We start from the raw sequence: 13,186 nt of genomic DNA on the forward strand, positions 1-13,186 counted from the left end.
GCAAACTGCTCGGGTATTAACGTGTGTTGCTCTATCACTCAAGTCCTCCCTCATAGGCCCTTTCACTTCAGTGCACAGTTTTCCCACAACTCTTGCAATCCTATTGGAATGTGGATTGGGCATAGGTGAGAGGCTGGTTTGAAGGGATGGATCCACTACTGGGGCTCGGTGTGCCTATCATTCTGTATTCAGAAAAGGTGTTGCGGTTGTATGGCAGAACTGCCCCTTGCCTGGGCCCAGGCGGTGTTTCCTAGAAGCAAAACATCAACAGGAAGTAACTTACATTTGTATAATGACCTCTGAATGGCTGGAAAGGGCTTTGAGATGCCCAAACACTTTTGAAATGGAGTCACTGTTATCATGTAGGAAATATGGCAGCCAATTTTCACACAACAAGATCCCACAAATAGCAACATGCTAACTACCAGACAATTGTGGTTGACGGGGACACACAGATGGGATGGCTTAAGCTGACTTGTACAGAATTCACTGGAGTGTAGCCCTCGAATAGGGGCTTGAATAGCAAGTGGGCAATTTGAGCCCAACCCATAGGAATGGTGACACAGGACTAACATTATTACACTAGTTATGCAGTGAACCAGGCTAATGCTTTGAACAGAAAATGCTGGAAGAGCTCAGCAGGTCTGGCAGCATCTGTGAAGAGAGGAAACAGAATTAACGTTTCAGCCCCATCTGACACTTCAGAGCTAAAGAGAAGTGGAAATGTGTTGGGTTTTGTACAGTACAAAATCCATTAGGCTTCTACTCTTTAGCCCTGAAAAGTTGTACGGATCTGAAATATTAATTCTCTTTCCTCTCTCTGGAGATGCTGCCAGACCTGAGTTTCTCCAGCATTTTCTGTTTTCACTTCAGATTTCCAGCATCTGCAGTTTTTTGCTTTCATCTTAATGCTCTGGAGACATGAGTTAAAATCCCACCATGGCATCTGGAAAATTAATTAAATTAATAACTAGAGTTTAAAAACCACTATATTGTCATAAAAATCCATTGCATTTGCTAATGGCTTTTGGGGAAGGAAATCTGCTATCCTTACCTGGTCTGGCCTCCATGTAACACCAGACCATCAGCAATATGGTTGACTTTTAACTGCCCTCTGAGATTGCCTAGCAACCTATTCAGTTCCATAAAACCATCCCAGAAAACCCAAGGAGCCCTGGAAAAACTGAAGTCGGGGGGAAACTCTGTGCTGGTTGGGAGTCATAGCTAGCACAAAGGAAGGTGGTTGTTGGCCAATCATCTCAGCCCCAGGGCAACACTACATGTGTTCCTCAGGGTAGTGTTCCAGACCCAACAATCTTCAACTTCTTCATCAATGACCTTCCCTCCATCTGTAGGGATGTTCACTGATGATTGTACAATGTTCAGTCCCATTCAAAATCCCTCAGATCCTGAAGCAGTCCACCCCCACATGCAGCAAGATCCACGTAGGACTGCTAAGTGGCAAGTAGCATTTGTGCCACTCAAGTGCCAGGCAAAGGCCATCACCAAGAAAGAATGTAACCATCTCTCCTTGCCATTCAATGGCATTATTATCATTGAATTCACGTTGGAGTTGTATAGAACCTTGGTGAGGCCACAGCTGGAGTACTGTGTGTAGTTCTGGTCGCCACAATATAGGAAGGATGTGATTGCACTGGAGGGGGAGCAGAGGAGATTCACCAGGATGTTGCCTGGGATGAAACATTTAAGTTATGAAGAGAGGTTGGATAGACTTGGATTGTTTTCGTTGGAGCAGAGAAGACTGAGGGGCAACCTGATCGAGGTGTACAAGATTATGAGAGGCATGGACAGGATGGATAGGGAGCGACTGTTCTTAGTTGAAGGGTCAGTCATGAGGGGACATAAGTTCAAGGTGAGGGGCAGAAGGTTTAGGGGGGATGTGACGAAAAACTTTTTTTACCCAGAGGGTGGTGACAGTTTGGAATGCATTGCCTGGGAGGGTGGTGGAGGCGGGTTGCCTCACATCCTTTAAAAAGTACCTGGATGAGCACTTGCCACGTCATAACATTCAAGGCTATGGGCCAAGTGCTGGTAAATGGGATTAGGTAGGTAGGTCAGGTGTTTCTCACGTGTCGATGCAGACTCGGGCTGAAGGGTCTCTTCTGCACTGTGTGATTCTGTGAATTCTCCACTATCAACATCCTAGGGGTGGGGTGGCATTTATTGATCAAAAACCTAAGTGGAGTAGCCATATAAATGTTTTGGTTGTCAGTGCAGGTCAGCGGATGGGAATTTTGTAGCACGCAAGTCACCTCACTTTCCAACACCAGTCCACCACCTTCAAGGTAAAAATCAGGTGGGGGAAGGAATACCCTCCACTTGCCTGGCTGAGTGCAGTTTCAACAGCACTCAAAAAGCACAACACCATCCAGGACAATGCAACCCACTTGATTGTCACCCCATCCACCACAATAAACATTCACTCCCTCCACTATCATCGCACAGTAGCAGCAGTGTGCACCATCTACAAGATGCACTGCAGGAACTCACCAAGGCTCCTTTGACCGTCCAAACTCGTGACCTCTAACATCTAGAAGGACAAGTGCAGCAAATGCATGGGAACACCACAACCTGCAAGATCCCCCCTAAGCCACGCACCATCTGAAGTGAGACTTATATTGCCGTTCTTACACTGTCACTGGGTCAAAATCGTAGAACTCCCTCAACAGGCCAGTGGATATACTGACACAAAGTAAACTGCAGCAATTCAAGAAGACAGCTCACCATCACCTTCTCGAGGGTAATTAGGGATGGGCAATAAATTATAGCCTTGTCAGCTGTGTTTACATCCTAATAACTGAGAGGAGAGGAGATGGGGATGGGGGGATGGTGGTGGAGGGTGAACACCCATTTGAGAGCTAACTGGATTGGGCGAAGGGCCTTCCTACCCAGAGGCAACCACTCTACTAACCAAGCAGATCCAATATGCAGGGCTATAATATATTAAATAACAAAATAATCCTACCTGAACTTCAATTACCTCTGTAATATGAACAGACAGTGTTACACAGTTACATAATGCAGGCATAGTATAATTGCTGTCAATCATCAGAGCTTACTTTCTACTCCCCACCCCTCCGCCCCACCTCAAATCATCCTTCATTCCTGTCGAAAGTGCATTGGCATTAGTTTGGAGCAGTGCCTGGGGTGCCAGCCTTATATTTCACACGAGTGGGCATTCTTCATATGTAGCCTGTAAGCAAGAAGTTTAGAATTCTATCAGCATTGCCCTCATAGTGGCCAGGCACCTAGTGAAAATCGCCGATTCAATTTTTCCCCCCAAGTCAGTAATGAGAACTAGGACATAGCATCAGGAGGAGGCCATTCAGCCCTTCGATCCTGTTCCATCATTCAATTAGATCATGTCTCCCCTTTACCTTAAATCCAGCTGAGCAGGCAGGTGGGTCACCAGCTTGACGTCCCATCTGAGAGACAGCACCTCAAAAGCAGCTGAGTTATTGAGGGAGTGCCAGCCTAGATTTTGTCTGCTCATATCCTGGAGTGGGGCACGGACCCACAACCTCTAAATCAGAGGTTATAGTGCTACCAGATTGGACCACAGTTTCATTTTGTTGCCAGAGCTGTGCACACGCCGAGTGGAATGGAGACTCTTCTTTAAGGCGAGGTGATTTCTTATTTAACTGGAATTAATTTTTTTTACACAGCATTTCCATCGTAAACTGTTTACTTCAGAGGGATGAACCTGGAGGAGTGAGTGGCACCGATACCAGGACTGCCTTGACAGGCTTGTAGGTGATGGAGAACTCTCCAAGATAATGGCCAATCATTGCAGGCTTGATTTCACCCTGGTTAAAGATTTCCCCATTGTACACACCAACTATGCTGTCAACCATCTCTGGGAGGATAACCATAGGCGCAGCTTTTTCAGGAGGGACTGCTGTTTGCGGCATAGGCTTCTGTTCACACGCCTACGCTGACGAGCCCAATACAACTTGAGCTGTCCTGGTTACTCACTGCATGGCCAATGTCCCTTAATGACAACTATTCATAGAATCGGTGCTTACACGCCATTATGAAATGCATCGTAGCACGATAAGAAAGTTAGTCTGAAGAAGCATCGTATTCGACTTTCAACAATGCGATTGTCTAAATCTAAGAAATGTGCAATAAATAATTACCTTATACATAGTCATTCCTCCTGGCTAGTGTGACCGTATGTGACCTACAAGATAAGATCAAGTTAAATATAATTAAGATTCCACATTGCTAAATAGTAAATGCCAAATTATCCATAAGTAATAATGAATTATCCTGTTACATACCCTTTAAGCCTTGATATAGCTAAATTAAAAGGAAAGAGTTTAAGATTAGAGGTGCTTTTTTTAAGTTTCTTTGCAAATGACAGCTATTAATGTTTATATAATTACATACATAAATAAAAGGTGCAATTTCCGTAATCAGCGCCAAGATTGTCACAAACCTGTAATTTCAGACCGGCATAAATTGTTCTCACAATTAACAGAAAAGTTAGTATTACTTCTGCAGTTACACGGTACCTTTATGTTGACAGTACAGCCGAGAGAGCAGAAGGAGTATTGCAAGAACGAACAACCCCAAGAGTCCCAGCATCAGTGGAAACGTTCGGTTACTGGTTGGAACGCCCGGTGGAGGACAATCCGCTGCCTTCTCTGTTTTGAGGTAACAAAGACGAGTTATTTCACAACTCACTGTTTAACCATTTATCTGCCAATCTGAAACACCCAGGGAAAATGCAATGGGGGAGGTGCAGTTTTCCTGGAAGGTCAAATTAGACATTCTTGGGGTCATTGGCAACAACACACTGCTAAACATTGCTGGGGCCGTAAGCGCAATTGAAACATCCGCAGGTTTCCTAACTCAATGGAGGGGAAAGCTAAAGGCAAAACACTGCGGATGCTGGAAATCTGAAACGAAAACAGAAAATGCCGGAAAAACTCAGCAGGTCTGACAGCATCTGCGGAGAGAATTAATGTTTCGAGCTCTTCAGAGCTGAGGAGAAGTGGGAATGTGATGAAATTATAAATGGCGGTGGGGTTGGGGCAGGTGGAGCTGCATAGAAGGCCAGCGATAGGTGGGGACAACGGGGGTGGGGGGGGGGGTGGGGGGTGACAAAGATGTCATGAACTAAAGGGAGTGTTAATGGTAGTGGTTAGTGCTAAAAAAAAATAGTGACATAAAGGTAAGGAACCAGAATGTTATTATAGCAGAATAAGGGTAGTATTGTGTGAAAGAACAACTGGGAACAAGTGACAGATGGCCCTGTACGGGATGGGGTAGGGGGCATTGCTGGGGGAAAGAAAAAGGATTAAAAATGGGATTTTAAAAAGGAGATAAAACTATGGATAAATGAATAAAAATAAAAATAAAATTAAGTGGATAAAAATAAAAGCGAATGTAGAAGAAAGGGGATTATAAAAGGGGGTGAGGATGCAGGAGAGCGTTCATGGTGTGAAGTAGTTGAACTCAATGTTAAGTCCGGAAGGCTGTAAAGTGCCTAATCGGAAGATGAGGTGCTGCTCCTCCAGTTTGCGATTGGGGGAGGTGGGGGACGAAGGGCGTTCGGCTAAAAGTTCCCCTCCCCTCTCAGTGAAGCTGTTAAATTTACATTGGACGTGGTGACCTGAAACAATTACACGACCCCCGAGGATTTAGCCCAATGAAGGTGCCCTGGCAGTAATCTTCCTGTAAAGCTAGTAGACTTTCTCCAGGCCATTAGGCCTGGTCATTAGCTCAGTTAGACCAGCTTTGAGGCGAAGGCGATTACTGACATTAAACAAGTAGAGTTAGAGATGTGGATTGGAATCGATCTGAAATTCACCATCAAAACCAAAATCGATCAGAATAGATATAACTTGTGCCGTACCATTTTAAAACAGGTATTTTCTCTTCTGAAACCCAAGAGGAAGCGGCTGTACACAGCCCCAAATACTTGATTCCGCACAACCGGCGCACCCCCACCCCCTCCCCCGCAACCACCACCAGCCCCTTACCCAGTTGGGAGGCAGCAAGTCTTGTTCAAGGCAGATATCGGCCACTTGTGACAGGTTTGGGGGTGGGGGTTGGGGGGGAGTGGGGTGGGGTGGGGAGGGGTTGCTGAAGGGTGGGGAAGGGGGGTGTCGAGAGGACTTTCCAGTGAGCTGGTTGCGTTACAGCACCCGACCATCAGCAAGGGCAAATGGCATTTATATAGCTAAAAGCAAAATACTGCGGATGCTGGAAATCTGAAATGAAGGCAGAAGATGCTCGAAAAACTCAGCAGGCCTGACAGCATCTTCATTTTGAACAAGGGTCATACAGACTCGAAACGTTAACTCTGTTTCTCTCTCCTCAGGGGCTGTCGGACCTGATGAGTTTCTCCAGCATTTTCTGCTTTTAATTTACATTTATATGACACTTTCTATGTCCTAAGGCACTTAGGAGGCAATATCAAAGCAAAATTAATGCAGTGCCATAGAAGGAATTATAGGGGCAGTTGATCGACAGCTTGGGCCAAGGAGGACAAGGGTTCAAAGAGGGTCTGAAAAGAGGGGAGAGACATAGGAGGTGGAGAGATTTAAGGAGGGAATTCCAGAGTTTAGGGCCCAGGCAGCTGAAGGCACGCCCCCTTCATGGTGGGATGAAAGAACCGGGGGATACTTACCTGGCAGGGGAGAGACCATGATCATAGTTCTTCCAGGGCAAGGTTGTGAAGCAATGGCTATAACCAATCGAACCCCATACCATGGGGTGCCTAACACTGTCTGAGTCACGGTGAAGGACAGCGAAGGAAGAGCACCTATGGATCGGGCCTTCTTCATCAGTGGATCCTGTTGAAGGCGTGTGGATTCGAAGCTGCGGAGATCTACTCCCGGCAAGACTTCACCAGTGCTGGATATTTTGATGTGACGTTCAAGTGTGTGGCAGCTTGCATCGAGTTCCTGAAGGTGTTCGAGGAGAAGAGAGACCAACCGGAGATGAAAATCCTGACGGTGGAGCCGTTCTTTGCTCTGCCGTTGCAATGGGACCGTGTGGTGATGGTGCATCTTTGCAACCCCTACATCCCTGTCGCCAACGTGTTCACTTTCCTCGCCAGGTACGTCGACAAGTTTGGGAGCTGCACCGAGGTTAGAGACGCCTTTGGGATTTGGACATGCAAACGCCAGGTTAAGGTCACGCTCAAGACCAATGGTAAGGGAGCCATCTTCCACCCTCCTTCCAGCTTCACTATTGGGGGTAGCCATGGCTACCTTGTCTACACTGGGCAACCCAAATTTTGTCGCTCATGCGGCAAGTCTGGTCATGTGGCGGCCAACCGTAGCGCCGCCCTCTACAAGAACTGCAAACAGGAAGGGCACCAGACAAAAGGTTGCAAACAGGCTAAGTGCTGCAACCTGTGTGGTGAGGCAGGCCACCTCTACAGGACCTGCCCCAAACGCTGCCTCACTTACGCACAGGCAGCCAAAGCCAACGAGGGGGAAGCAGAAGAAATGCTTTGTGTCACTCCAACCTCCAAGGCCCCCAGGGAGAACAACGGGACAGAAGGAGGACACAGAGAGAGACAAGGTGGAGGAAAAGATTGAGGCAACAGACAGCCAACCAACAGCACTGCCCCCTGAACCTCCCACTCCTCAGGAGAGCGAATCAAAGGAGGAAGAAGCAGCAGAAAATCAGCAGGGGAAGTGGCAGCTGGTGAAGAGAGCCAAAAGGAAGAAGGGGCTAAGAAGGGACCAAGCCACTTCCCAGGCAAGTGGCAAGAGGCGTCTCCCATCCGACACGGATGACAAGGGTAGCTGCTCTTCAGATGAAGAAGTGCCAGGGCGGCACCGACAGAAGAAGCGGCAAAGCGCTAGGGAGTTGGAGGATGAGACACCCGAGCTCCAGAACATTGGAGACAATGAGGAGACCAGCGCACCCCAACTTTGCCCAGCGCACCCCAACTTTTCCCACAACCCGAAGAGGCCAGCGCACCCCAGCCCCAGGAATCTGGGAACAGTGAAGCGCTCAGCGCACCCCAGCTTCGGGAAGCCGGGAGCAGGAACGCCCCAGAGGGGGAGAGGATTGGAGAAGCTTCTCCAACAAAGGACATTTCAAATCCCACTCTCTGCACGAACCCCCAGATGCCACCTGAGCAGAACACCTCCAATGGGGAGATTCAGGACAGTTTCCTCAGCCCATCCAAAGTGAGGCAATTTGCACACACCATGGGTATGAAGGAGCAGACCAAAGGTCTGGGACTCTCAGAGACAACAGCTTTGGTAGGAAAATAAATGCTTTAAAACGGGTGTAAAGATTGTATCCATAAATGTGCGTAGCATTAAATCTACTACGCGATGTGTTGCGACCTTGGACTACCTTGCCAAGGTCAAAGCTGACCTGTTGTTTCTGCAGGAGTGTGCGATACCGCACCTCAGCTCCTACAGGCAATGGTCACGATGGTGGTCCCATGGGCCATCGATCTGGTCGGGAGGAAACGACTCTCGTTCCTCCGGCCTGGGTATTCTGCTGCGGGGAGGCAACTTCACCGTATCCCAGGTTAAGCAGGTGGTGGGCGGGTGCCTCCTTGTAGCAGATGTAATGTACAAGAACGCTCTACTCCGGTTAATTAACGTGTTCGCCCCGACACAAAAGGCCGAGCGGCTGGAGGTTTTTCAGCAGCTCCCACTGCTGCTGGCGACCTCCAGACCGGTCATTCTGGGCGGTGACTTCAACTGCATCATCGATGCGGCTGGACAATCCAGCAGGGCCGACAGCAGATTGGACGCTACGTCCAGATCCCTGATGGAAACAGTTAAGGATGCCAAGCTGCACGATGTCTTCAGCAACCCTGCAGATGGAGCGCAGCGTAGATACACCTGGTCGCGGCCAGACGGGTCCATCCGTTCCAGGATAGACTTCCTGTTTGTGTCCCGCGCATTCGCGGTCAGATCCACCGACGTCAAGCCAGTGTTTTTCTCTGACCACTGCCTCCTACTGGCCGACTGCCACTTAGCGAAGGACCAGAGGGTGGGCAGGGGGGCATGGAAGCTAAACATGCAACTGCTGACCCAAGAGAACATTGAGGAGCTCAAGAGGGATTACAAAGGTTGGAGAACCGTGAAACCCCTCTTTGAGTCCCTGACACATTGGTGGGAAGTGATCAATGGAAACATCACGAGGTTTTTCATCCTCAAAGGCACCCAGAAAGCTAGAAAGGAACAGAGGGAAATGTCTCGACTCCAGAAAAACATGCAGAATCTGCTCCAGCTGCAGTCAATGGGGGTCGATGTCAAGGAGGAACTCCAAGAGGTGAAGAGCCAGCAAGCCTCGCTCTTTGCTTCGGAGGCCTCCAAGATCATCTTCCGTTCCAGAGTCCGCTCCGTGGAGCAGGATGAGACGTGCTCACGTTTCTTCTTCCAAAAGGTACACAGAGAGAGCTCTGTGATCAGCAGCCTGAAGGAAGAAGACGGCTCAGTAAAGTCATCGCAGTCCAACATTTTGAGGATCAGCAAATCCTTTTATGCTGGATTGTATGATGTGAAGCCCACGGATAGCATGGCCTCCCAGTCCTTCCTGTCCTCTATCACAGAGGTCTTAGACGACAGTACACGGGAGAGCCTGGACAAACCACTAACTCCTGATGAACTGACTAAGGCCCTTGAGTCCTTCGAGAAGAGTAAAACTCCCGGAAGCAATGGCTTGCCGGCGGAGTTGTATTCGGCTCTGTGGGACTTGATCGGCCCAGACCTGCTAGAAGTGTACGAGAGTATGCTCCTGGCCGGCAGTATGTCAGAATCCATGAGGAAAGGCATCATCACCCTCATCTACAAGCACAAGGGGGAAAGGGAGGAAATTAGAAATTGGCATCCATTTCACTGTTGGACTATAAGATTCTATCCAAGGTCATCGCCAATCGGGTCAAATCCGCTCTGGAATTGATGATCCACCCCGACCAGACCTGCACTGTGCCGGTCAGGAAGATCTCTGACAGCCGCGTGCTGCTCAGGGATATGATTGCCTATGTGCAGGACAGGGGAGTGGACACCTGCCTCATCAGCCTGGATCAGGAGAAGGCCTTTGACAGAATATCGCACACCTATGTGGTGGATGTGCTCTCCAAAATGGGGTTTGGAGAGGGAATTCGCAATTGGATCCAACTGCTCTACACTAATATCAGTAGCGCAGTCTCAATCAATAGGTGGGAATCAGATAGCTTTCCTATTAAATCTGGAGTCAGGCAGGGCTGTCCTCTCTCCCCTGTTCTTTTTGTGTGTTGCATAGAACCCTCTGCTGAGTCCATCAGGAAGGATCCGGGCATAAGAGGAGTGATGATCCCAGGCAGTGAAGGCACTCACATCAAAGCCTCCCTGTACATGGACAATGTCGCCGTCTTCTGCTCGGATCCGCTGTTGGTGCACAGACTGATCCACATCTGCGACCAGTTTGAACTGGCCTCGGGAGCCAAGGTAAATCGTGGGAAGAGTGAGGCCATGTTCTTTGGGAACTGGGCTGACTGATCCTTTGTCCCCTTCACCGTCAGGGCTGATGGCCTGAAAGTCTGGGGATATGGTTCAGAGGGACCGGGGCATGCGTTAGAAACTGGAAGGAGTGAGTGTCCATGGTGAAAAGGAAACTGGGCATGTGGGAGCGATGCTCCCTCTCCATTGCGGGTAAGAACCTGGTCATCAGGTGTGAGGCACTCTTGCTATTGCTGTACGTGGCGCAGGTCTGGCCCATTCCACACTCCTGCGTGATGGCGATCACCCGAGCCATCTTTCGCTTTATCTGGAGGTCAAAAATGGATCGTGTTCGCAGGAATGCGATGTACAAGCCTCTAGATAAAGGGGGGAAAAACGTGCCCAACATCGCCCTCATACTGATGGCCACCTTTGTGTGTGGCTGCATCAAGCGGTGCGTAGACCCTCAGTACGCAAACACCAAGTGTCACTACGTGCTGAGGTTCTACCTGTCCCCGGTGTTGCGAAGGATGGGTCTGGCCACGCTGCCGCGGAACGTTCCAAGTAGTTGGACCGTGCCGTACCACCTGTCCCTCATGGAAAAATTTATGTAGAGAAACAGCTTTGACCACAACTCCATCAGGCAGTGGTCGGCACGTAACATCTTAGAGACCCTGCGCGAAAAGGAGAGGGTGGACCCTGTGGGATGGTTCCCCGAGCAGACTGTCAAAGTCATTTGGCAGAATGCCTCATCGCCAGAACTTTCCAACAAGCACCAAGATGTAGCTTGGCTGGTGGTGAGAAAGGCCCTCCCCCTCAGATCCTCCCTACACACCAAGAGTCTCACTCCCTCCGCATGTTGCCCTCGAGGTGGCTGTGGTGGAGACGAGGCCGTTGTTCACCTCCTTGTGGATTGTGCCTTTGCAAAGAAGGTCTGGAGAGAGATGCATTGGTTTCTGTCGAGGTTCATCCCGAGCAGTTCTGTGACACAGGACTCTGTGCTCTACGGGCTGTTCCCAGGGACACACACCGAGACAAACTGGAGGATCATCAACTCGGTGAAAGACGCTCTTTGGTCTGCCCGAAACTTGTTGGTCTTCCAGTGTAAAGAGTTGTCCCCGACCGAGTGTTGCAGACTGGCACATTCCAAAGTCCAGGTCTACGTGCTGAGGGACGCGCTAAAGCTTGGGGCAGCTGCCGCAAAGGTGCAATGGGGAAGGGTCGCTGTCTAAGACCTTTCTGTCACAGTGCATCCAGGGACTGGGAACTGTTTAGAGCCCCTCGGGCTGTACAGCTCAAAATGAAAGTCTGCAAATGATTGTAATATTCATTTATTGTATTGATGCACCTCGTGATACATGTTGTAAAAGTTGAACCTGATTGTACCTTTGTGATGGTGATTTTGAAATGGTTTGGAATGTTCTTGAAGATATTTTATGAATAAAGTATATTTTTGCAAAAAAAAGTGAAAGAACCGGGGGTGGGGGGGTGGTGGCGGGGGGGGGGTGCAGAAGAGACCAGAATTGAATGAACCGAGAGACCTCGGAGGCTGTGGGGCTGGAAGAGGCTATGCAGACAGGGAGAGGAATGTAGAAATTTCAGGCTTGGATAAGAACGTTAAAATCGACCGGAAGGGGAGCCAGTGAGCACAGTGGGTGATGGGTGAAGTCTGCGCCTGTTAAGATCTGTTCTGAACGGGCATATAGATACTGCCTATCGATTTCAAGTTAGGTATATGTCACTTTCGAGAAATTGGTTATCCATCAGTCAGACGCCATTCCAATTTGATTTATTCTTTCTCTGGAAGGACGGATGTGCTTTAAAAGCGATTTAGACGCATGGGCACACCCCACAAGGTGGAACTGAAATCGCGGAACATAGCGCCTGCACAAGCCGCACACGGGGTCGAACTATTGGGGAAACTCTTCAAAATGAACTCCGGTCTGTTCGACTTACTGTTAGTTACAAAAAGCTGTGTTCCTGTCCCGTTTCCTCTCCCATACATCGGAACTTCCACCTCGCAGTAGTAAAAATCCGAGTCCATTTTCGCCAAATTGTCGATTTTAACGAAAGCCATATTTTGGGCAAATGATTCGGACCCTGACTTCTGCACCCGCCTCTGGTAGAAAGGATTCTGACTGGAAAGCTCCAGGTTTCCTGAGGCCTGCCTCCAAACAACTCGTCCGACAGTATAGCTCCCTTCAAAAGTGCAGTTCAGCTGCACCGACCCGCCTTCCGTGACATTAACAGCCCCCGGAGACTGGAACACTTGGATTTTATTGATCAGCCCATCGTCTTGAGTAAAAATGGAACAATTTAATCATAGAAACATATGAAATAGGAGCGGGAGTAGACCATTAGGCCCCTCGAGCCTGCTCCTCTATTCAATATGACCACCCTCTACCTCACCCCCACCTTTCCGCACTATCAGCAAATCATTTAATTCCCTTCGTACCCAAACATCTATCGACCTCTATCTTGAATATACTCAATGTCTGAGCATCCACAGCTCTCAGGGGGCAGAGGATTCCGCGATTCAATCGCTCTGATTGAAGCAATTCACTGCCTGATAAAGGCAAAATACTGCGGATGCTGGAAATCTAAAACAAGAACAGAAAATGCTGGAAAAGCTCAGGCAGGTCTGACAGCATCTGTGGAGAGAAAGACAGAGTTAACTTATCGAATCCGCATGACCCCTCTTCAGAGCCAGAGGGGAGAGAGGACGGGAGGCGGAGAGGTTTAAGGAGAGCCCA

General features: G+C 48.9%; 1 protein-coding gene across 1 annotated transcript; it reads right to left on the reverse strand.

Annotated features, from left to right (window-relative positions):
• On the reverse strand, positions 1-12,840 carry LOC144695329 (uncharacterized). The gene is made up of 6 exons (XM_078566228.1): positions 12,390-12,840; positions 4,539-4,670; positions 4,305-4,323; positions 4,161-4,204; positions 2,987-3,003; positions 1-250 (listed from the first exon to the last, which is right to left on the reverse strand). The coding sequence occupies exons 1-4, from the start codon at positions 12,508-12,510 to the stop codon at positions 4,162-4,164; spliced, it is 315 nt and encodes a 104-aa protein (XP_078422354.1). The 5' UTR covers positions 12,511-12,840; the 3' UTR covers positions 1-250; positions 2,987-3,003; position 4,161.
• Positions 12,841-13,186: the final 346 nt, after the last annotated feature.

Source organism: Cetorhinus maximus, chromosome 21 (assembly GCF_964194155.1).
Source record: "Cetorhinus maximus chromosome 21, sCetMax3.hap1.1, whole genome shotgun sequence".
Classification (NCBI taxonomy): Eukaryota; Metazoa; Chordata; class Chondrichthyes; order Lamniformes; family Cetorhinidae; genus Cetorhinus; species Cetorhinus maximus.